Source organism: Mycothermus thermophilus (genome assembly GCF_041956435.1).
Source record: "Mycothermus thermophilus strain CBS 625.91 unplaced genomic scaffold VTJ04scaffold_4, whole genome shotgun sequence".
Taxonomy (NCBI): Eukaryota; Fungi; Ascomycota; class Sordariomycetes; order Sordariales; family Chaetomiaceae; genus Mycothermus; species Mycothermus thermophilus.
The window spans coordinates 3,433,105-3,454,689 of NW_027191430.1; the positions used below are offsets into that span (position 1 = coordinate 3,433,105).

Genomic DNA, 21,585 nt, shown 5'->3' on the forward strand with positions numbered 1-21,585 from the left:
AAACTCCCCAGACCGACAACTCGGCTTGCTAAGTGCTCGTTTCCTATCCGTTCCTCCGCGCCTTTTCTTTTCCAAACAATACAAGCCTGGCAAACCTTTGAAGGACCTCTAATCCGCCATGCCCCTGTGTATTCCTTGGGCTGTCTCCCGTGCGACCAGCAGCAGTACGTCGGCAACTCGGCCTCTTCGGCAAGGACGTAATTGTTCAGGAGATCCTGCATCCACCACGGTGTTGGTTTCGAAGTACAAAATGCCGGGAATGCTGTCTCCTTTGGAGACCTGGCAGGCCGTCGTTGACGTTGGGCGCGTGGTGGATAGTATCGAGGATAAAATTTTGGCGTAGGCCTGGGTCGAGGGCGGGTGTCATTGGTTGACAGAATCATGCGTGAAGGCATTAGTGTGTCTATAATAGGTTCTGAGTCTGTCGTTGACGTTCCCCCGTCATGAGTGGCAGGCTGTTGCTTCGAGTGGCATCGCTGCGGTGGCTCATTGTAGTTAAGATGGCGCCATTCAGCGACGGCCGTGAGGAAAATTGCGATAGAGTTCGCCAAGGAGTATTTGCGTTTCCTGTCGTATTATATCAGATTTCTGTTGTGCCATAGTCTGTCCACTTTTCCTCGCTGTATTATTATTTCCAGGATGTGGTCAGATGTTGATGCTATTGCTGTCAGTGAGAAACTAATCACACGCAATAGATAATCCTAGGCTCCGGTTCCAAGAGCGACATCATAATGTGAAACCCTCCTTTCTTTGACATGTTCGGGTTTTTGTATCCAGGAATGTGAAGGAGGGAGGATACACGATTCTACAGTCTTCGAGGTTCTACTGTTATTAAAAGGAATAACTTGGACAATACCCTGTTCGCCTCTCCATAGTTACTTTCCGGAGACATAGAACGAAATCAAGTCTGAAAACTAGTAGAAACATGAAATAATACAACCATGTCACTCCATTTTATGGTCCATCAGCGAATGTTCTGATCGTAGCTCGCCGTCGGCATTACTCAGTGATTACTTGCTCGCTTACATCCCAGCTTGGATGAATACATATTTACAAGTCTTGCTTCAACATGTCCATGGAGAACAACCTGGCAATTTGCGGCCTGATCCCTATCACAGCATCGGTAATTGGCCTTGCTTTCTCGCGCCTAGGAGCTCCCGTGTTACAAACAGAGTGTCTCAGAACGGTGGGCTGCGCCAGTCTAGCAACAAGCCATGTGAAAGTGTGGCGCAATCACCTGCCACTGTACCCGCTTCCCATTGGATTTCACGTTGAGATCAAGCAAGCCAGCCAGGCAGTGGTGACAACATCGATCGATCCATTGGCTTCCAGGCTGAGCAAACACATGGATGGCCAGGCCAGGGAGAAGACAAGTCCCGAAATAACTGCGTCTCATTCCGATCCCGTGGGGAAACTAGGCGGAAGCTAGAGAGCATGGCTGGTGAATGGCATGTGAGGATCAGCCGTGTTGCAATCAGAGTGCCGTGATGCCGGACCGGGCAAGTGGAGCTGCCACAAAAAGAAACTCTGGAACTGATTCACATGATGCAGATGCCGAGGCGCCAGTGACATGAGGTAAATACTTGGGAGGATGCATATGGTGTGGGATCGATTTTTGGAGGGTAAAAAAACCAACGGCTCCCTCCTCGAGACTGTGACCTTTTGGATCTTCAGCATCGCGGACGTTTTGAATTTCGAATCTGCATCCCCTTTGTCTTCTTCCTGACATCAAGGAACTGCTGCCGTCACACAAGCCTTGCATCCACTTGCAGTCCAGGATCCATGGTTTTTGTGCGGCCTGGCCCGCTCCCGACCCGGTCAATCCCCGCTCCCCGCCACGGCGACAGCGACATCGGACTGGGCTTCGCTGTGGCCAACGTCTGGAACCTTTGCGTCTAGCTAACTTGTTGAGATCCTGGAAATTGACAAAAGGAAGACGGGAGGTTCGTTGAAATATCAACTTCGGATTCCTACCGATATAATTATCCCAAGACAACTTGCCTGATCGCAAATCGAAAACTGTCGACGACCCTTCTTTGGCCCTTGTCGCTGAAATCGACCTTGTTGATCCCTCCTCGAGATCCAAACCCCACCACGTGGGGCTCGGTGGAACGCCGCATGAGAGTGGGGTAAGTCTCCGATGTCAACATGACTTGGCGGGACCGGGTTCCGACTTTCACACACCGCTGAACAACCCCGCTGCTATTGCTGCCCCTGATTTTCATGATTGACAGGTATCGGTTGACTTGACCGCCTATTGATCTCTCTCAACAAATCCTGGTTCAAGGTCCAAGTGGCATCCGGGCTTGACACTCCAGCGGGTGGTTCGCATGGACGCCATGGAAAAAAGGCGGCCGTCTTTCTTCCACCGACTTGGAAGACACCAACCTCTTGAGTTCCTATGGAAGTTTCCAAATCCCTTCATTGCCTTTCAACCACCACCCTCACCGAACAAGCCATCCACCAACCTGGAGAGCTTCCAGGTATTGCGTGCCAAACTGGACGGCAGTCTTTTATTGCCGCATCCACAGTACTTCAGGTACTCCGTATCTGAGGATCACCCACTTCACATTTATACACACCGGGGCAAATCTGGACTTGCTGCAGGGTCACCTGCAGAGCCCCAGCAACTAGACCCGCAAGCGCGCTATGGTTGGCTACCTGTCACCGGAGGCTAGCCCTGACAGCCTTCATTGGTTTCTGCTAGTGCCGTCCTGCAGCGCCCTCGGCCCTAAACAGCGGCAAGCAGGTTCACACAACCCCGAGAGCCCCTCTCATTTCATCGCTATGTGGGCAGCGCTTGTTTACTTTCGGTTCATGATATGTGAATGGCAGTTCGTAGCTGACCGCAAGTTTCTACTACCACCATGGAGACAGGGACCCTCGCTGTGGTAACGGCCGATCGGGCAACTTGCATGAGCTACCAGTTTTGGATCTTCGGAACTCCACACAGCTTCGAGAACTCTTCAAGAGCACACCCTCCCACATCTTCTCTACAGGCTTCTTATTGCGCTGCGTTCTCTCCTGTGCATCGTTGGCAGGTCGAGCAACACTCAACTGCCTTGTGATGCCTGCCCTCCCAAATACGTCACACGTCAACCATGGCCTCTCATCTGAGTTACGTCCAAACCATCGACCGCCCGAATTCTAGGGTGAGTCTGGCACGGTCCGATACAACCTATCATAGCTTCCAAGATTCCGATATCCAAGAACCCGAAGGGCCCTCCAACGACCAGTCCACCGTCTGCCCACGGCCAACATCAGCCATCCCAGAGGAAGAGCCGAGGCAGGAAGCTCCAGAGATGCGGAGGCAGGACTCGGGCTATGAATCCATGGCTCCTCGAAGCTCCACCTCGTCCCACCACAAGTCGAATACCGAATCATCACTATCGCCTTCTTCCTCCACGCGAAAACGGCGGTCCAGACCAAATCCAAAACGGGCTTCTATGTCGGGACCGATTGCCCACCGCCCTCGGCAGTATCATCACCATTACCACCACCATCGAACCTCGGTATCCACTCCAAGAAGCTCAACAGCACATTCAGTGCAATCGCACCAACCAGTGACCTACTTTCATTTCCCTCATTTCACCTCATCAGACCCCGCTCTTATCGACCCGGACCCTCCCTCCCCTAGCCATCTTCATGACACGAAAGACTTCGCCTCCGCCTCACTCTTCACTCTCCAGCATGAGGACCAGCGTGCCGAGTCTCCTGCCCCGTACCTCCCGCCAGCAACAACGCATTATTGGACCAGCGACCACACCCGGCGGCTGGAGTATGCCGCAATTGACGCTGCCAGCAAGGGCGTGCGCGGGTGGGTGATTCGGCATGTGGTTCCGGATTGTTTCATTCCGGAGAGCAAGCGCCGAATCGGTTTCGAGGATGATCGGGGAAGCGTGGTGAGGTATCGTCTGGATCTCGTAGAGACAGCGAATGAGGCCAGTTCGGGGACAGAGAAGACGAGACCCGTGAAGGGGTGGAGGGCATGGTGGTTTCGGAAACGCTCGAGGGCGTGAAATGTGTTATCTTTCAGCTACGACACGCGTTTACGATAACCGGCTCCCGAAGTGTTCGATTTATCTCTCTCACAGCATCTGCGGCGTCATTTACGGTTTATTAATAATACGACAACGTCTACGCATTTCCTCGGCATATCACGGAGCATCATGGAGAGGCGTTGTATACCCCCTGAACAGGTTGCATGGTAATCGGTTAAGAATAGTTGTTTTTATCTTGTGGGCTTGAGCATTTTCAGGGAATGTTGGTATTGGGTGTGGTCATGGATAACTGGAGCATTAAAGGGCAGGGCAAGACGGTGTCGGGAGCATCATATCATGAACCATCTTCTAGTAATCAAGACTGATTTCATGAATTGCAGACATATTAATTTCTTTTGTGTCTCGGGTTTCTTTTCCCACTGCTGTGTTCTTGATGAGGTGGCCTGGGAAGTCCGATGTCCTTAGGCAGTTGGAAGTTGATTTCGATGTCCGGCCGAGACGATGTTGCCCCTTGTGTTGCACGACCTATAAATGCTGAGGAGACTTCCATCTGCCAGGGGTTGATCTAAGACAACACCCATCTACGGTTGGATACAGGGACGATCCTCTCAGGTGTCGACTACGTGGCGATCTCACAATAACCCTCTTCCCTTTCAAACCCTATCAACCTACACTGAGGTTTCACCAAGTTCCATGCTTATTGCCCCCTCGCAGCCGCCTCTCTTGCAAGGGATGTTCTGTCGTGCCACTTGAAGAGGGAATACTATTTATTTCCCGGGTGTCGTTTGACAGCATCAATGAGCAAGAAAGTGGTTTGAGATGATCAAGTCGGCAGCCTGCAGGTGCGCGACGACTCCCTTCGCCTCCCCGCATGCCGCCAGCCGCGGGAGGAACTGCGTTGTCGGAGGACTCGAAGCTGGAGGCTTAATGTTTCGAGAGAGCGGGGAATGTCGAAGTCCTAGCAGTGGCTGCACTATCTATTCTCGAACTGACCACCTTTGAGGGACCGCCAGCTCACCTACCTTATGTCTCGGCTCGGCCTGCCACGAGCCAACTCCCGTCTGTGCCTCAGCCTTATTGGAATGAGGAATGTAGCTGGTCGGAATGCGTCGACAGGGTTTTTTAGCATATTAAGTTTCACGTGCTTCCCACGTTTTGCTTCAGACAGATATCGCCTTGGTTCGAGACGACCAATCTTTTGTTGGTGCCATTGTTGCTTCAAGCCAATCTTATTGTTTCGGAGTCGACAGACTTTACTCCATACAATTACTTCTGAATACCTACCAAATCTTCTTTTGTTTTAGGATAACATGACCTACCAGCCGTCATTCTCCTCCCTCTCCGTGGATTTCTCATTCCCCAACGGCCCTCATCCCCGACCGTCCCGGCCGCCAACGCAGCCAGCATCACCGTTACGTTCACGTCTCCGATCTCCTTCTATCATCTTCCCTATGTCTCCTGTCCTCGGTCAATTATCCACCTCAACACCAACCGCCAGTCAAAACATACACCTAGAAAAAGAATCCCGAACTCTCTTAACCTTCCCAACACCCGGCCTTCCCTCCCCGGTCCTCATCCCGCGATCCCGCCTATCACGTCCCAGTATCAACGTTCCAACTCCAGTTCAGTATCCGTACCAGACCGGTGTTGCCGATGTCCCGCTTCCACAAACACAAACGAACCGGTGGCTATGCTGCATGTGTGCGGAGGAGGGATACGGAGATCCGGTAGGGATGGTGCACATCCCTGAACTAGACGAGGACCATTCCCCGGCAAGACAACGGTCAAGTGCGAGTGGGGGTTTGAGGCAGAAGATAGAAGATGGGACGCAAGGTATGGGCAATCCAAACGCTCAGTTTCACTGGAACAGGTGGAGTCGCGGAGCTAAATGGGGATCAAATGCTGAGCGAGCCGCGAGGGACATCGACGGAGACGGAGGACGACAACACCCACCTGAGAACAGAGAAGCAACAGGAGGCGGCCAAACCGAAATCAACACCGAGAACCCCATCGTGTCCTTCTACAACACTTGTTGGCGGCCAACATGCCGCCACAGAAAATGTGTCAACTGCGCGCTTTTCGCAGGACCATTGGTGGCAGGGGGCAGGCCTTGCACTCCAGCTGCTGTCATATCGGCGCCTGCATCAGCAGAAACAACGCTGGGGAACTTTTCGCGAGGGGAGAACCGGGCAACAGGAACGCAGCTTCAGCCGACACCGACTCCAGCTCTTCAGTCACACACGAGCCATCAGGCGGCGGGGAAACTGTTGATACGAACAGTGGGCGGACTGCATGCGTCGCCGCGGTTTGTTGATCCAGTGTACTGGGAGTGCGGCGCTTGCGGGGAGTGGTTGATGAATCGGTTCGATGCGAGGTGTACGTTGGGAGTGACGACATGTAAGTTCTCGTTAAATATTTGGCTGGCAATTCGTCTCGTTTTACGTGAATTTTTTTTTGGGGGGGGGGGGGCTTATTTTTCTTCTTTCCTTGGAAATGAAAACAGAAAACAGCAAGAAAATAAACAAAGAAAAGAACGATTACTTGTTTTAAAATGAAAAAGTGTAAGGAAAGAAATTGAAAAGCATGGCCCACACTAACCGCCTACCGATCATTAGGTCGAAATGAGCGCTGTGCCCTGTCCTGGCACACAGGCAACTTCTATCTCGGCCGTTTTGTCCACACCAGTCCCGGCCAGCCACACGGTTCAACACTCACAGCCACCAGCGTTGTCATGAACCGCTACGGACAGCGACTTGGGACAGCAGACCAGCGCATGGCGGTGGCTGGTGGCCCATGGGATCTACAACGGCGGGCGCTAGGTGATACACGATGCGCAATTGTTGGCGGACTGAGAGCGGCGATGAAGAGGCCTATGTATGGTGTAGGCCCAGGTGGTGTTGGGGATGTGAATGCAAGAGTGGAGGGCCATGGTTCAACAAACAACGACAACTTGATGATCCCGCTGTGGGAAAAGGGAGCGCCAGTGCCGAATTACCCATATCGCAGGCCGCCACCAGTGGATGAGAATGACATGAAAGAAGATGATGAGTACGAGGCGTCGTATTTGGCCGGCGTTTGCATGCGGCCAAGGAGGACGGAGGCTGACGGAGTTAAAGAGCAAGCGCACACGAAACAACAGGACATGGTACAACAGGGGGCTGGTTCGGATTGGAAGCCTCGAGCTCTGGGCAACATGGGCGGGAGTGGTGGTTTGAATGGCTTCGTTCCGGGATGGAATCCTGGGGTTTAGATGCAGCCTTGGAGGAGATGGATATGTCATTTTGGGATGGGATCTTGGTTAAGATGAGAATAACAGCCCCAAAGGGTGCTGGGAGTTTTCGATATCTGTTCCAGGTTGTCTGTGCTGTACGAAATCACACCGTCTGAATCGAATCCTGTCTAAAAACTCATTCCAGGGTGGCATCTGACAAGGGGGGCAGTTGGCCCATTTGTTGGATTGAGAAGCACAAAGCATGCCACTCTTCGCGTCAGCCTTCTTCAAGAGGCAATCATGGGTGAGGCGTCAGACAAGACCAAAAAACAACAGCCTTGGGGAGCGAACCAGGACAGGGCTGGCGAACAGTGTTAAGACGTTGGGACCATCAATTGGCTGGGTTTCCATCTCATATCGGGATGTCGGGGGTCTCGGATCGGGCCGAGCTGCGGCTCAACCTTAACCTGACGTATTGACAAGGCCAGTCCTGTTCTCAGACCATCTAGGTATCTGATGATCAAATACAACCCCTCCGACATAACAACACCAACATTAGATGGGTTAATTGACTGAGATGAGATGGATATGTAGGCTTGAAATCTGGTTTTTAATCCTCTGTGCCAGAGGGGAGTGGCGGAGGATGAGGCTGTTATGAGTTCAGTCCAGGTCCAGGTCCTTGAAGACCCAAGTTGCCGATGCATTCCTTCATTCAACGTGGATAAACATGGCAATAAAGTGAATAAAATGGGATACTCCGACCAAGCAGGAATATCCATGACCCTCTCAGAACTAGCATAAGATTGCGCTTCTCCAGCAAAGCAAAAACTTGAGCATCGTCGCATCATCCAGATTAGGCAGCTTACAAAACAAAAAGAAGATTCCAGGTCTCGGCTGAGGTGGAGCGCCAACACCTTCATCCACCAAAGACGGTACTGCTTCCTTCGGCTTCTGTTCCGGGGAGACGCACGGACCACATCAGCCGTGGTGCGAGCCCCACTTCTCCAACCCACCAATCAGACCATCCCTCTTTTTGGTGGGCATGGAAAATTTTGGGGCCTGCATCTGCAACTCAGCGAACGGGACTTCTGCCCTTCGAACCTTGAAACTTTCAAACGTTGCCCATCTCTTGTTCCAGGTTGCGCTTCTCCAGGTTCCCGCTGCCCACTGTCAAGCAACTTCTTTCAATCTTGTGCACCTGAGCGGAACTCCAAAGCAGCTTTCCGACTTGCTGCTTACTGCCGGACCTCGCAGGAACCTAATCAGCAAGGATCGGGCTGTCCCGGGTGTTCCACTCAGGTCCCGCCGGTCGGTTGGTTACTTTCACAGTCGGTCGCTGACGGGGAACCGAAGTGCCCTGCCCCGCGAGGTTGAAGTGCCCTGTGCAAACAGCTGAAGCTCCAGGTCCAGGCACAGATCGGACTGCCCAGACAAGCCCAGACAGGCCCAGCCGGGGAAGTTTGACAAGCCACTGCCGCCAAGTCATCGGGCTCAACTTTTCCAATTCATCTCATCCCACCTTCCACACTTCCACACCACATCTCAACCCACCACCCACAAATTTTCTCGCGACCGACTCCTCAACCGACCGATTCGTTCACAACCTCCTCCAACTCCCGTCACTCCTTCTATCTGGTTGCTTTTCGTCGGTCGCCTACCTAGCTCATACTTCCATTCCCAACTCCATTTTTCAGACCGCGCCCACTTTCCACCGCCACCATGGCCCCTGGTACCGGTGCTGGAATCGCTGCTGGCGGCGCGGTGAAACCCGCCCCCTCTCGACCTCCCGTCATCCCTGCCCTCCCTCTGAACTTCCCCCAGCGTCCTGCCAGCAAGTGCGTTTCTGTCACGACCGATCAGGCTCCGACCTCCAAGTCTTCGAACGGCACCGCATCGTCCACTACCAAGCCGGTCGCAGAGTTCCCGAATGGTGCCTCGACCACCACCAAGCCTGTCGCAGAATTCACGAACGGTGTCTCCTCCACAAACTCTAACAAGTCTGCCGACCCGATCAACACATGCGCCTCGTCGCCTTCAGCTACTTCCTCCACTCAGGCTATCGCCAATACTCCTACTAGCAGCTCGGAGGGCATCGCGGAAGACCGCGACAAAGGTATGTTTGTCTCGTCGTTCGCAGGTACCCCGCCTGTCTTGACCGCATTGCCCCGCCTCGTTGTCCTCAACACCCTTCCGTTCTGTACCCACACACAGACATTTGACTCATCATGCCTTGATGCAGAGACGCCGACTGTGGTCCCCACTGTCCTTGACCGCCGCCCATCTGCGACAACCATGCAGTCCCATCGCCCTCCGGTTCAACCCAACCACAACCTGGGACCAATGGGTGCCGCTCCGGGCCCCGGCCCCGGCCCGGGCCCCGGTCCCGATGCGCCTCTGCCGGCGGGGCACCCCGCACTGGTGCATCGCCCGGCTTACCACCAGCCCCACCTCAGCAATGGCAGCATGGTCTTCGGTGCTTTCCACGACTCCAACGCCTCTTCCCCGGCCCCTCGCTCTGGCAGCCTGTTCCCCCCTCCGGGCTTCCTGCCTTATCCCCCGCCTGCTGTGGACTTGTATGGGCACCCTATTCTTGTGTCCCCCGTTCAAGCCATCAATGGTTTTCTTCCGAACCTTGTTAACCATTCTGGGTCTTCCATGCCTCACAGTTTCCAAGGGTCGCAATCCTCTCTTCAGGTTGAGGACCACGGTTTCCCGGCTTATCATGCCGTCAATGGCCACGGCCACCCCGCCGGTCCGGTCCCACCCCCGCCTCCCATGAATGGCAATGTCTTTCGCAACCCTGGCCTGCCTCCCATGTATCAAGACCTCCACGACCAACAGGACACCATTGCTTTCCTTCGACACGGCCTTATGGATAAGACTTTCGCCGACTGCACTCTGGAGGTCCGATTTGCGGACATTAACGAATTCCAGGACCATCCTGCCTACCACCCCAATCTGAAGTCGCTCCGGATGCCTGCACACCGCTTCATTCTGTCGCGCAGTCCTGTTCTGGCCGACCTAATGAAGGCTCAGAATACTGTGCCTGGTGGCGTTGTCTTCCTCGACATCAAGGACGAGTGGATGCGATCTGATACGTTCTGGTATTCACTTCGGGGCCTGTACGGCTGGAGCTTCCATGAGGGAGTCCTGCACACCGAATTGCCCCACCGCGATGCTCGCGATGACATGAAGAACGCCCTCAGTTACGTCGCCACTGCTCATTACCTGCAGCTTCCGTGGATCTTTCCTGTCGCGATCCATCAGGTGACGCGTCTGCTCCATTGGAACACCATCGAGCTCGCCATCAAGTTTGTGTCCAAGATGGCTGCGTTGTCGTCGCATCGTGATGGTGCTGCGGTTCCTGAGCTCTTCGACCAGGTGCTTGGTTGGCTCATCCAAAACTTCCCGGTGGATTTTGTCCTTGACGTCAATGTCGGAGATTGCGGATTTTCACGTCTCCCGACCACACTGACAGCCCCGAAGGCGGACAAGGGGGCGGCCATCGCGAACGGCACGTCCTGCGGATCGCACAGCCGCCAGCCTTCCAAGAACCAGACCCAGCTGCCTCGCCACTCGCGTCTGTCCTCCAATATCCGTCTGTCCCAGATCAAGTTTGGCGACATGTCGCCTACCAAGGACGCTGATGCTCCACGCGCTCCCAATTCGACGGACAAAATCCTGTCACGGATTGTGCTGAACCTCCCATTTGAGCTGCTCAAGCGGGTTCTCGAGCACCCCAACCTCGGCAAGCTTACCGGCGAGTTCGACAACGACTCGCGCCATGCTATCTTCACGGCTATCATCGCCGAGCGCGAGGCACGCAGACTTCGTGCGCTGTCGGAGAAAGGCGATGCTCAGCTCCGCATCCTCCAAGAGCGTCTGGAGGGCGCATCAGCTCCTGTAGCTGTTGCGCACATGGATGATTTCTGGGTCAACAGCATGGGTTTCAGGGAGGAGGTGTTTATTGGAGACCAACCCTACCTGGTCCATACCTGGTCCCAAGGGCCGCCATCTTCTGCGAGCGCCTAGGCATCCACATGCTTTGGATGCACTTTGAGAGTTACCATTGATGACTTGATGATGATGAGTTCTTTCAGGCTTTGGGTTTGGCGGGGCGTTGGGGTTGGTTGGTTGGTTCGGGTTGGGTTTCTGGGTTGAGATTTTCATGGTCTCGGGTCTCAGGTCACTCTTCTGCATTACCTCGCTGAGTGAGGCAGGCTTTATGATGATGAGCGGGCTTTGGGTGGAAGCATTCTTTCTTCGTTGCTCTGTCGGAGGCTGCTTGGTCTCTGTTTTTTTAATCGTTTTCTGCATTGCGTCTGGAGTTTACGCGGTTACACAAAAGGACACCCCGTCTCATGAGGCATCTGGAAGGCAGATGGGTAGAGCCGGCGGGGTGCCAGGTCACTGGGTGGGTGGGCATGACATTTGGTTGGTTTCGGTTCATGAGTTCACGATGGACTCTCAGCTGCTTACAGTTGGAGGTTTTCCTCGGAGGTTTAATGACGATTTCACCTTGGGCGGCATCGTCTTGGTACTTTCCTTGGCACACATGGCACGGACAGCGACTGGGCGGTTTGGAAGGGGAATATGGTCATATCTTCATCAGCCGGTTCTTGACCACGGCCTGGACAGCCTTGTTTTTTGTGGCAGTCGAGCTCAGGATTTCCTCGTCCCACCGGATTTTGGTCGGCGTGCAAGCAGGTATCTCTTTTTTTTTCTTTCGAGAAGGGGTCCAGCACGAGTGGCGTTTTTACTTCCCCTGGATGGAAAGTCAGAAAAATAGACTTAGGACAGCACCGGAGACAAGACGGATGCGATGGGATGGCACTTCTGCCCGTGTTTTGAGTCATGTTAGAGCAAAACTGTACAGAGTATACGCAACAAAAATTGGTAATGGCTACCTGGATTCAGGATATACAGGATGTCTCCTTTGTCTGATGGTTCCAGGCATTTGCAGAGAGGACAAATCATGGACCGGATGCTTGGTTGCCGTTGACGGCTCGGAGAAAGTTAAAGGATGGTCTCTCAGGAGAGAGCACCCTTGGTATCAAGCCAGAATCCCAGGCTGACTTGAAACATCATTCTTTGAGTGCTGTAATATGACCTGTCCTCTTGTACGTGTTTGGGGTAGACTCGAAAAGACGGCGACGGTTGATGGATCACTTGCCCGTCCAGGCATAGAGGGATGGATGAGCTCGCCGGCTGCAAAGTCATGCGTCTTGGTGGAGTTGTGGAGTGGTGTTGCAACGTCATGATGCTCGTGGCGCTGCGAGCTCTCAAGGCATTGCGGGGTGTGGGGCCCTATGGCCAAGTTCCGTTTTCTTGGCTGAGCTCAGAGCCGAGGCTTTGCGCATGTGTAATTTAACAATTTACGGCAATCATGCGCTTCTTCCTCCTTGCACCTCCCAATCCCCAAGAGCTCCAAAGAAGCAGACTCGCCCGCGAATGCACAACATCGACCTCCCGTCTCGTGGCACAAACAGTGCGATTCTTCTTCATGTTTGTGTTGTTGGAAACCGTTCCAAACAGAGACACGGAGATTGCACAACGACGTGGCAGCGCGTTCCCGGTCGCGATCATTGGCAATTTCCCGTCAGCTTCAGCCCCCCTTATCTCTCATCCTCGGCGCGTGCGCCTGGCTTGAACGAACGGCCTCCCCTCACAACAACCATAGTGATCAGCCACGCACCCAGACTCTACGATACCTGATTTCAATCCATCACACCTTAATACCAATTAATCAGCAAACATGGCTTCGCGGCCTGGGGCCCCAAGCCCCCCAGGAGGAGGCCCCTCCCTCACAGCGCGATCCGTCACGGACCCTGTTCTGCGCAACGCCCTTCGCTACACCATCTCAGCGCGCGAGTACGCCACGCTGCACAAATACATCATATCGCGGTCTCGTGCCCTGAAGCGCCGCGCCCCGACGCCTGCGCAGGTACAGCGCATCATCGATGGACCAAGACCGAAGCCGCGTCGCGGCCAAGGGAAGGGGAAGGAGAGTGGCGAAGATGCCGACACAGAGGAAGATGAGATGCGGGTCGTTGTGGACGACTATAGCGCGAGGGCCATAAGGCATTCGATTCGTGTTTTCGTGGCGTCTGGGGCGCTGATGAAGCTGTGGGACTTGGTGTCAGCACGGTTGACTGGGAAGAAGAAGGAGTATGTTCACCCAGGATAACCAAACATGATTGGCGTTCAATGGACTAACTGCGGCTCTCTGTTTTAGCACCGCCTCGACTAGCAACAAGAAGCAGCCCCTCCATAAATCCCCAACCCTTCGCCTCTCTCTGTCCCTCAGCACAATCCTGTTGCTCTACCGCATCCTTTTCCGCTTCTTCACCCGCCTGCGTGCTCACTTACTTGACCCTTCCGCCGCTCCCTTCCGCCTGCGCAACCCCCGCACCGCGAGCACTCTCACCTCTCCCTACGCTCCGGCCATTGGCGCGTCGCTCGCTGGTTTGGCCCTCGGCGTCTATCCGAACCGGCCCTTGCGCGCGACAATCGGGCTGTATGCCCTATTCCGCGCACTTGAGTTTGGGTGGAACTGCGCCGAGGACAACGGCATGATTTGGGGCTGGGAGGCGGGGACTAATGGTAAACCGGCAAGGATGAGAGAGCGGCCCGCGTGGTGGGGAAGCTGGATGCTGCAGCCTTTTGCCATCGGCCAACTGATGCATGCGCTGGTGTTTGATCGGGACTGCCTGCCTTCGCTGTGGAGCGAAGTTGTACTCAAGGGTTCGGGAACATATCTTCAGCCTCGGTCGGAGGGATATCCGGCCGGTCTGAAATGGCCAAAGCCAGGAGAGATTGTGGACAGTCTGGCGCAGATGGCGAAGCTCGGATGGCCGTAAGTGACTCTCCCCTATGCACAAGCCGACAAAACCGCCAAGCCAAGCATACTAACCGACATATCTCCCCAGAGCTTTCATCTCTCCAACCCTCTTTCCTCAAAAAGAGGACATCCTCCCCTCCTCCCTAACGCCCATTGCCCCGATCTCCTCCGGCGCCCACCCCCTGATCAACTCGCTCTCCTGCGCCACTCTTCATCCGGCCGACCCGTCTTGCTCCCGCGCCTTCCTGACTTGCTGGCTTCAATCCTTCCCGCCCCTCACACGCCTCCTTGTCGTCGTCTACTCGGCGCTTCTGATCCCGCGCCTGTCTGCTCTATATCACTACCCTTTATCTACCGTCCGGAATCTAATTGGCAGCGCATTGCGCTCTGCAGGCGTGCTCACCGGCGCGCTGTCTACGGCGTGGAGCTCGATCTGCTTTTTCCAGACCTGGTTCCCGCGCTCCTTCCTGCCCACGCAGCGCTTCTTCCTCGGCGGCTTCCTGGCCGGGTTCTGGGCCATGCTGCAGCAGGGCAAGCGCGGCAGTCGGGGTGTGTTCCTCTCGACGGCCAAGGCGAGCGTCGAGAGCCTGTGGAAGGTGGGCGTCAAGCGGAGGTGGTGGAGGGCCATGCGCGGAGGGGACGTGTGGGTGTTTGTGCTGGCGCTGATGTTGACGGGTGTGGTTTATGAGAAGGATGCCAAGGCGGTGAAAGAGGGAGCTTGGAGAAAGGGGATTAGCTGGGTCAGGGGAGAAGGGTGGAGGGATTGGGCTTTGGAGGTGGAAGATGAAGAGGAGGATGAGGATGAGGAGAGAGAAAAGGAGGAGTAGGTTTTCCAATCGCACGTTGGAAGTATATGAAGGGAGGAAGAGGCTGGGAAGGAAGGGAAGGATTGGGGAAGATCAAAAGCTTTTGGAGTTGGTGGTTATTCTTATGGATAGGCATCTCCGTGGGTATGACGGTCATGATGGATAGGGGTTGGTTGGGGTGGTGGTCCCAGGAGTCTTGGAAGGGGGTTCAGGTGTTGGGCGGCGCATTTGGTATTTGCACTTGTTACACTAGACATCCTACCTAATAGTATGGATAATTCTCCAAGTTGTCGAAGCCTGGTACTGGACGAGTTTGAAAGATCATCCATAGATTTGTACTTTTTGTGTCTTGATGGGCTGCTTTCGGTTCCAAGTCCCGTTCTCCGATATTGTACTGTTACCGTAAATACAGCAATCAGCATTACAGTGACGTAACTATGAGCAAGGTGGAACCAAGTTCTTATCGATTAATCTTTTTGGGTGCCGAAAACTTGCGACGACACTCAATTGACCGACCACCCTCTTTCACAGTACCTAGTACATCAATTCGAAATCACATACTCCTCCCAACCACGTGCGCCATGCAGATGTTCAGAACCCAAGAGCCCTAGCCATGCCGGCCGAGAATACAACATCCGCCGAACCAAACAACTCGCACTCACCCAGCGGCGACGACGCCTACATGCGCCTACATGTCACGCCGCTGGACCCTGAGCTCCTCAAGGTCATTGTGTCGTCCGCCCTCCTGCCGAAAGCCCGAAACATCTCATACCACACCATTGAGACCTTCCCCGAAAAGCGATACGGCTTTCTAGATCTACCCAAAGAGGACGCCGAGAAACTGAGGAAGAAGCTTAACGGCTCCGTCCTGAAAGGAATCAAGATCAGAATCGAGCGCGCCCGCCCGTCCGGCATCCCCGCTCCCTTAGGCGAAGCAGCAATGGCCAAGGAGAAGAAGTCCAAGCATGATGTTGAGGGTGTGGTGCCGTCGGCGGACAAGAGCAAGAAGAGGAAACGGGATCCGGAGGTGCTCAGCGGCATCGTTTTGAAGGACGGTCGGAAGGTCAAGCGCGGGTGGACCACGGCCGAGGAACCCGGTGAGAAGAAGTCCAAGAAGGATAAAGACAGGAAAGGCAAGGGCAAGGAAAAGAAGAAGCAGGCCAAGTCAAAGTACACAGATCATCCGGAATGTTTGGTCAAGACTGTCCTCCCCGCGAACGCCGTCGCAGTTTCTGCCGACGCGTCCAGCCCGAAGAAAAAAGACAAGAAAAAAGGGAAGAAGACAAGGGAGGTGGTTATCCACGAGTTTGAGAAGACCACAAAATTCCCGACCTTCCTGAAGACTGCGGGTCCAACATCAAGTCAAAAAGGTCCCCTGGAATTTGTCGAAGGCAAAGGGTGGGTGGACGAGGACGGCAATGTGGTGGATGCTGTCAAACCAAGGCCACCTCCGCCAGAGAGGATACTTCTCTCGGGTACGCCCAAAGAGGAAGAGGCCTACGACAGCGACTTGCATGACGATACAGATGATTCCAGCTCTTCCAAATCTTCAAGCAGCGATGAGGAAGAGCCCTCCTCCCCCGTCGCACAAAGCATTTCTGGCTCCCAGGATGCTGGAATCCCCCATTCGAACCATACACCAACACCCTCTTCCCCGACTGATCATGAGAAAACTCCGACTAAATCCAATGGCCCACCCAAAAACCTCTCCATCTCGATACCCCCAACAACACCGAACGAACCCAAAGTGGTACACCCCTTAGAGGCACTTTACAAACGCCCGAAGCCGGCTGATGGGGAATCACCAGCACCCGCGCCTGCGGACCAGCCATTTAGCTTCTTCGGGGATGGCGGCATCGATGATGAGGATGACGGAGAGGGGGTCGATGATCAGGCACCGGGTATTACAGAGCCCATGACCCCCTTCACCCGCAAGGACCTTGAAGTTCGCCGCATCAGAAGCGCTGCCCCGACCCCGGACACTGCGCGTCCTGATCGGAGGTTTGTCCCCTGGGAGCGCGGGAGTGATATTGAGGAGGAGGATGAGGGGGTTGAGGAGGACCATCCCATGGAGGATCAACCTCTCGCACATGGAGGCGCTGCAACCCAAGGAGAGGAGAACAACGAAAAGCCAGTGAGCGATTTCCAGAAATGGTTCTGGGAGCATCGCGGAGACTTGAACCGGGCTTGGAAGAAGAGGAGGAAATTGGCTGGTAAGGAGAAGAGGTATAGGGAAAACAAGGCTAGGATGGCTCGTGCGATATAATGTTCGCGACTGGAATAGCCGTCGCGCAATTAATTTGTCTTACAATAAGCACTAGACATACCATTGACATATGATATTCCGAACATCCCTGTGACGACTCCAGAATGAAACCCCGGGTATCTTGTGTCCTCATGTCTGACATGCCCTCCGCCTCACCACGCTCCCAGGCCGAATAATATATCGAATCCCAAGTCCCTGCCTTCGTCTTCTCAAGTACCCATGTGGCTATATCATGAGCTGAGAAGAGCTGACATGAATGAACCAATGGCAATCGGAAAACACAAAGTGGAATGACGTCCCGTGTGATCACCTTGATGATACAGCTCAAACGACCTCGTCGTCCTTCGACATGACATCAAACAATGTTTCAGATACATTCATAAGGAACCTCACCTCCATCCATCCAGATTCCCACTAGATATCTCCAGCAGTCACTGCTCGACAGGCTTATCGAGCATCGAGAAGGAGTGCGGTGCGTTGAAACGCTGGCAAGTGGGCGTCGCGTCGGTGCTACTCGGTAGCTGCTGAGTAAACTGAGTTGAGGTCCGTCGAGACGACGACGGCGCGGGGAGGGGACTCTACTCCTCCGTGACGGCCTCGCACAGCTCCGTCAGGATACTGGCCTTGGTACTCGACTTTGCAATGGAACCGGGGCGATCGCTGTTCTGGTTTGCGCTCTCGGCGGGCACAAGGTCGACCTCGTCTGACCGTGCGAGAATGGCTTGGAAGCATGGCGGCGGTAGTACGGTGAAACGGGGTACATCGGCTTCTTGCCCTTGGAGTCGTCTGGGAAAGAGCCCCGCGGTGCAATAGAACCGCCTATCCACGCCGTCTTGTCGAAACTGCCGTCGTTGCTGGATTGAGGCTTGTTCGGAACAAGGCCTGAGCACACTGGCATCTCAACAGCGCGGCCCTTGAGAAGCTCGGTGTGGGAAGTGCCGCTCTCGAGGGAGGTCGCCAGAGACGGTGCGATCTGGCGGCTCTGTATCAGGGTATCTATGAGGTTGTCGAGGCGAGCCTTGAGTAGGTCGATTGAATTGTAAACGGTTTTGTAATCCGTTGAGGCCTCGGGATCTTCGGCATTGCTGGGCTTGCTGTCCTGGTCGGCCCCGGGCTGGTTGGGAAGAGGTCGTGACAGCACGTTCATCTCGATCCAGGACTCCCTAGCAATCATGTCTCGATACGACTTGTGCCGCAGCCAGAAACCGAGGCCCATGAGCCCAGCAGAAGCCACCAGGAACACGCCGCTCAGGGTGACCCAGGTAAGGAGCCCCCTCACTATGGGTTTGCCGTCGTCGTGGGAGACGGACACGGCGGTAATGCTTGAGGCAACACTGATCAGGGAAAGGATGAGTAGGGCCGCGGAAACCAGAATTAAGTCCCGAGATCGCTTTATGCCAGCCCACAGCTCCTTCGTGCTCTCGGGTACAGGCAGTCCAGCATTGATCGCGGCAGTTGGACTGAGGGGAAGGCGAGCATGGCGGGCCTTCGGCCCACGGCGTAGCGATTGGAGCTCGATGTCCTCATCAAGGTCGGTCCTTGGGCGCCCGGAGCAGACGCCAAAGATGGCGCGCCGCAAGCTGCCCACGGTTGAGGCACGCATCGAGGCGCCTCGGACCGGCTCCGGGGACGAAAGGTCCACTGAAACAAACGCCGCATATCCACCCTCCCCTGCGTCGTAGACGGCCTCCGAGCTGATGTTGCTCGGGGCACCGAGGACTGCTTCCTCCACAGTTGGAGGAACAGTCACGTGCGACAGCGGGTGCGCGCGGGATGCCAGCCGTGGTCCACGATCACGGAGCATGGCTGGCGGGGGAGGGGCCAGGTTGGGCGACCTGGTGCTGCCACCCCGTGGTACCCCAATCGCCACGGTGTGGCCGCCATACAGCGGCTCCGACGCGACGCCTTCATTCTGGCTGGTCCTCTGGCGACCCTCCTTAGGACCGCTCTCGGGCTCAGTCACCTCAGAGACTTTTCTGATGTTGGAGTAAGGGGCCGGCGTCGAAGGCCGCTCCTGGCAAAAGGCCGCCAGCTGACCGTAGCGACCGCACTTGTTTTGTTCGCTCAAACTTTCGTCTGAAGTGCGACAATGCCAAAGCACGATTAGTGATTTGTTCTTTCTCCCATTCTTTCATAGATATCAATGAAAAGCACTCATTAGGTCACTGCTTACCAGGCATAGGGTTGCCACAAACTGTCAAAGCCACAGTTGTGGAAAGAGTGTCTCCAGGGTGTGCCTCACTGGCACGGGTGCTCCATCGTCTTTTGAGAGAGGCCGGGGCACGGGTGACTGTGCCAACACTTCCACCAGATGTTGTGGACCAGCCATTGTATCGAGCAGAACTAGCATCACCGACTTCTCTATCATCAGAACCACCGTCACAAGAACTCCTGATGGCGACAGTAGTCTTGTTACTGAACACAGGTTAGTATGTTGCGTGCTGTCTTGCAAAAAGGCAGCAATCTTACATCGAGGCGGCACTGGTTGGGTTTCTGAAGGGCCAGTTTGACCGCGAGAAGTTGCCCGTAGGACCAGAGCTTGCAATGACATGATCCATAGGGCTATATGGGACCTTCCTGATGGAGGGAGTCCGTGGGGTGGCCGGATACTTGTCCATGTAAGTCGGTCTTGGGATCCGAGAAAGTGGGGGTTCCGTCGGGTTTGATGATCGCATTGGTCGGTCAGGCCCGTAAAGAAAGAAGGTAAAAAAAACCCGGACAATAATTTATGAGAGAAAAGGGATATTTGGTAAGGAGGGTCCTTGTACCGACAGCTGCTCGGGGGTTGAGCGAGGTGTTGATGTTGTGAGGAAGAGCTTCACGAGATAGACAGAGAAATGAAGAGACTCGAGTCGCTGGAAAGGGAAGAGGAGGCAAGAACATTCGGACGATTCCAGTTGAAAATATTCTTTCATTCATCGCACGCGGAGAACGCGGGTCCCGAGTTCGTTGTCGACCGGGCGATGTGCCCAAACACTCGAATCGCCGAGGCACCATCATTCAGACCCGCTATGCGAAGGACCAGGGCGAACAGTGCTAGAGACGTTGCGGTTCTTCTCGAACTTGGAGATTTTGGCTATCAAAACGGACAAGGTTCGAGAAACGGGGTTGGAGTGTACAGGTACAGTTGCGGGCACGACCTGCACAAGCGACGAAAGATGATGGGACAAGACATGAAACAAAACGAAGCATTCAAGTAATCAACCGAGTGTCAGCCTTTCTTGATCTCTACCTGAAAGCGCAGGGCCCAATCAGTGAACTCGTCCTTTTGGCCCTCCCATGGCTTTGCCAGGAGCTCAGCGGCAGCAAAGGCATCAAAGAAGCACTCGTCCATCAGGCGATCAATCTCAGATGGATCGAGATCGTAAAATGCCATGGCGAGGCTTCCAAATTTGTCGGGCAGCCTCTTAAAAATGGGCATGACCTCGTCAAGGCGGGCGGGAACATCAGAGGGCGAGGCTGGTGGAAGATGTGGTAAGGGCCGAAGCCTGCGCTTGACCGCAGCCTGGTAGAGCAAGGTGGTCAAACGGAGGCGCTTGAGGCAGGAGTTGAGGCGGTCTCGGATCTTGTGGGGGTCGTCGCGTGGGATATGCTGCTGATTGTTCATCAAGTCGTCGAGGATGGCCTGGGCGTCTTGCGGCGCTGCTATGGAGCTGGAGGCGAGTTGAGACGTGACCTGCGAAACACCCCCAGCATTCTCCGCATCGTGCTCCTCGTCGCCGTCCCCCTCTTCCGACTCTTCACCCCACTCCTTCAACTCCTCCATGATGTCCTTGAGCGTGTCCCGCAGCTGGTCGATCTTGTGTGCCAGGTTCCCCGCGAAGCCCCGTTTTGAGAAGGCCATGACGTCGTCGCAAGCCGCCCATAGAACACCGGTGGTGGCGATGCTGCCCCTTCCGGCTGCCGAGCCAGCTGACGAGGTTTTATCCGCTCCAGAAACAACTTTTCCATCCTTGGGAACCCGCAGGAGCAGCTCCTTCAGCTCCCTCAGCACTCGGCCAGCCCTCCATGCCAGGTCCTGTTGGATGATCCGTGTGTATCTCTGGGGGGAACAAGCCTCGACGGCGGCGGCCAGACTCGGAACAGGGGCGGAGACGAGCTCACGGACGACCTTGGTGACGGCAGAGGGCGTGAAGGGTTCATTGATGATGAGCAGGGAAATCTTGGTAGCATGAGCCTTGATGAGGGCGGCCGAGTCGTGAGCCACAGCCAAGGCGTCTAGGGAATCTCCGGAGATTCCAGGCTTCTGAGCACTCGACTTTGTCTGTTTCTCGGCCGCAACACTGGTGACAACAGTGTCGAGTTGGCTGACTAGCGAGATCGCATTCTTGACAAGACTGTTCAGCGTGTCGAGGGCTTCGTTCGAGGACGCCATGGCTGGGAGATGGACAACTTGTAAACATCCGGTGGCGTCTACACTCTCTCCGGCATAGGTTCAAATTTCAACACCTGGAAAACCA

The 21,585-nt window shown here is 54.9% G+C and overlaps 8 protein-coding genes across 8 annotated transcripts; 6 read left to right on the forward strand and 2 right to left on the reverse strand.

Moving 5' to 3' along the window:
- Positions 1–3,101: 3,101 nt before the first annotated feature.
- VTJ04DRAFT_6967 (uncharacterized protein) lies at positions 3,102–4,019 on the forward strand (the record flags this gene model as incomplete). The annotated part of the gene is made up of 1 exon (XM_069365244.1): positions 3,102–4,019. One exon carries the CDS (start codon positions 3,102–3,104, stop codon positions 4,017–4,019), a length of 918 nt encoding a protein of 305 aa, XP_069218991.1.
- A 4,912-nt stretch (positions 4,020–8,931) lies between these two features.
- Positions 8,932–11,244, forward strand: VTJ04DRAFT_6968 (uncharacterized protein; the record flags this gene model as incomplete). Its single annotated transcript, XM_069365245.1, has 3 exons — positions 8,932–9,325; positions 9,452–9,785; positions 9,879–11,244. 3 exons carry the CDS (start codon positions 8,932–8,934, stop codon positions 11,242–11,244), a joined length of 2,094 nt encoding a protein of 697 aa, XP_069218992.1.
- Positions 11,245–11,380: 136 nt separating this feature from the next.
- On the forward strand, positions 11,381–12,001 carry VTJ04DRAFT_6969 (uncharacterized protein; the record flags this gene model as incomplete). The annotated part of the gene is made up of 1 exon (XM_069365246.1): positions 11,381–12,001. One exon carries the CDS (start codon positions 11,381–11,383, stop codon positions 11,999–12,001), a length of 621 nt encoding a protein of 206 aa, XP_069218993.1.
- A 662-nt stretch (positions 12,002–12,663) lies between these two features.
- On the forward strand, positions 12,664–12,927 carry VTJ04DRAFT_6970 (uncharacterized protein; the record flags this gene model as incomplete). The annotated part of the gene is made up of 2 exons (XM_069365248.1): positions 12,664–12,717; positions 12,778–12,927. The coding sequence occupies 2 exons, from the start codon at positions 12,664–12,666 to the stop codon at positions 12,925–12,927; spliced, it is 204 nt and encodes a 67-aa protein (XP_069218994.1).
- A 40-nt stretch (positions 12,928–12,967) lies between these two features.
- VTJ04DRAFT_6971 (uncharacterized protein) lies at positions 12,968–14,880 on the forward strand (the record flags this gene model as incomplete). The annotated part of the gene is made up of 3 exons (XM_069365249.1): positions 12,968–13,380; positions 13,448–14,068; positions 14,142–14,880. The coding sequence occupies 3 exons, from the start codon at positions 12,968–12,970 to the stop codon at positions 14,878–14,880; spliced, it is 1,773 nt and encodes a 590-aa protein (XP_069218995.1).
- Positions 14,881–15,472: 592 nt separating this feature from the next.
- Positions 15,473–17,125, forward strand: VTJ04DRAFT_6972 (uncharacterized protein; the record flags this gene model as incomplete). The annotated part of the gene is made up of 1 exon (XM_069365250.1): positions 15,473–17,125. The coding sequence occupies one exon, from the start codon at positions 15,473–15,475 to the stop codon at positions 17,123–17,125; it is 1,653 nt and encodes a 550-aa protein (XP_069218996.1).
- A 510-nt stretch (positions 17,126–17,635) lies between these two features.
- Positions 17,636–19,800, reverse strand: VTJ04DRAFT_6973 (uncharacterized protein; the record flags this gene model as incomplete). The annotated part of the gene is made up of 4 exons (XM_069365251.1): positions 17,636–17,760; positions 17,834–19,201; positions 19,299–19,540; positions 19,595–19,800. 4 exons carry the CDS (start codon positions 19,798–19,800, stop codon positions 17,636–17,638), a joined length of 1,941 nt encoding a protein of 646 aa, XP_069218997.1.
- Positions 19,801–20,336: 536 nt separating this feature from the next.
- Positions 20,337–21,500, reverse strand: VTJ04DRAFT_6974 (uncharacterized protein; the record flags this gene model as incomplete). The annotated part of the gene is made up of 1 exon (XM_069365252.1): positions 20,337–21,500. One exon carries the CDS (start codon positions 21,498–21,500, stop codon positions 20,337–20,339), a length of 1,164 nt encoding a protein of 387 aa, XP_069218998.1.
- Positions 21,501–21,585: the final 85 nt, after the last annotated feature.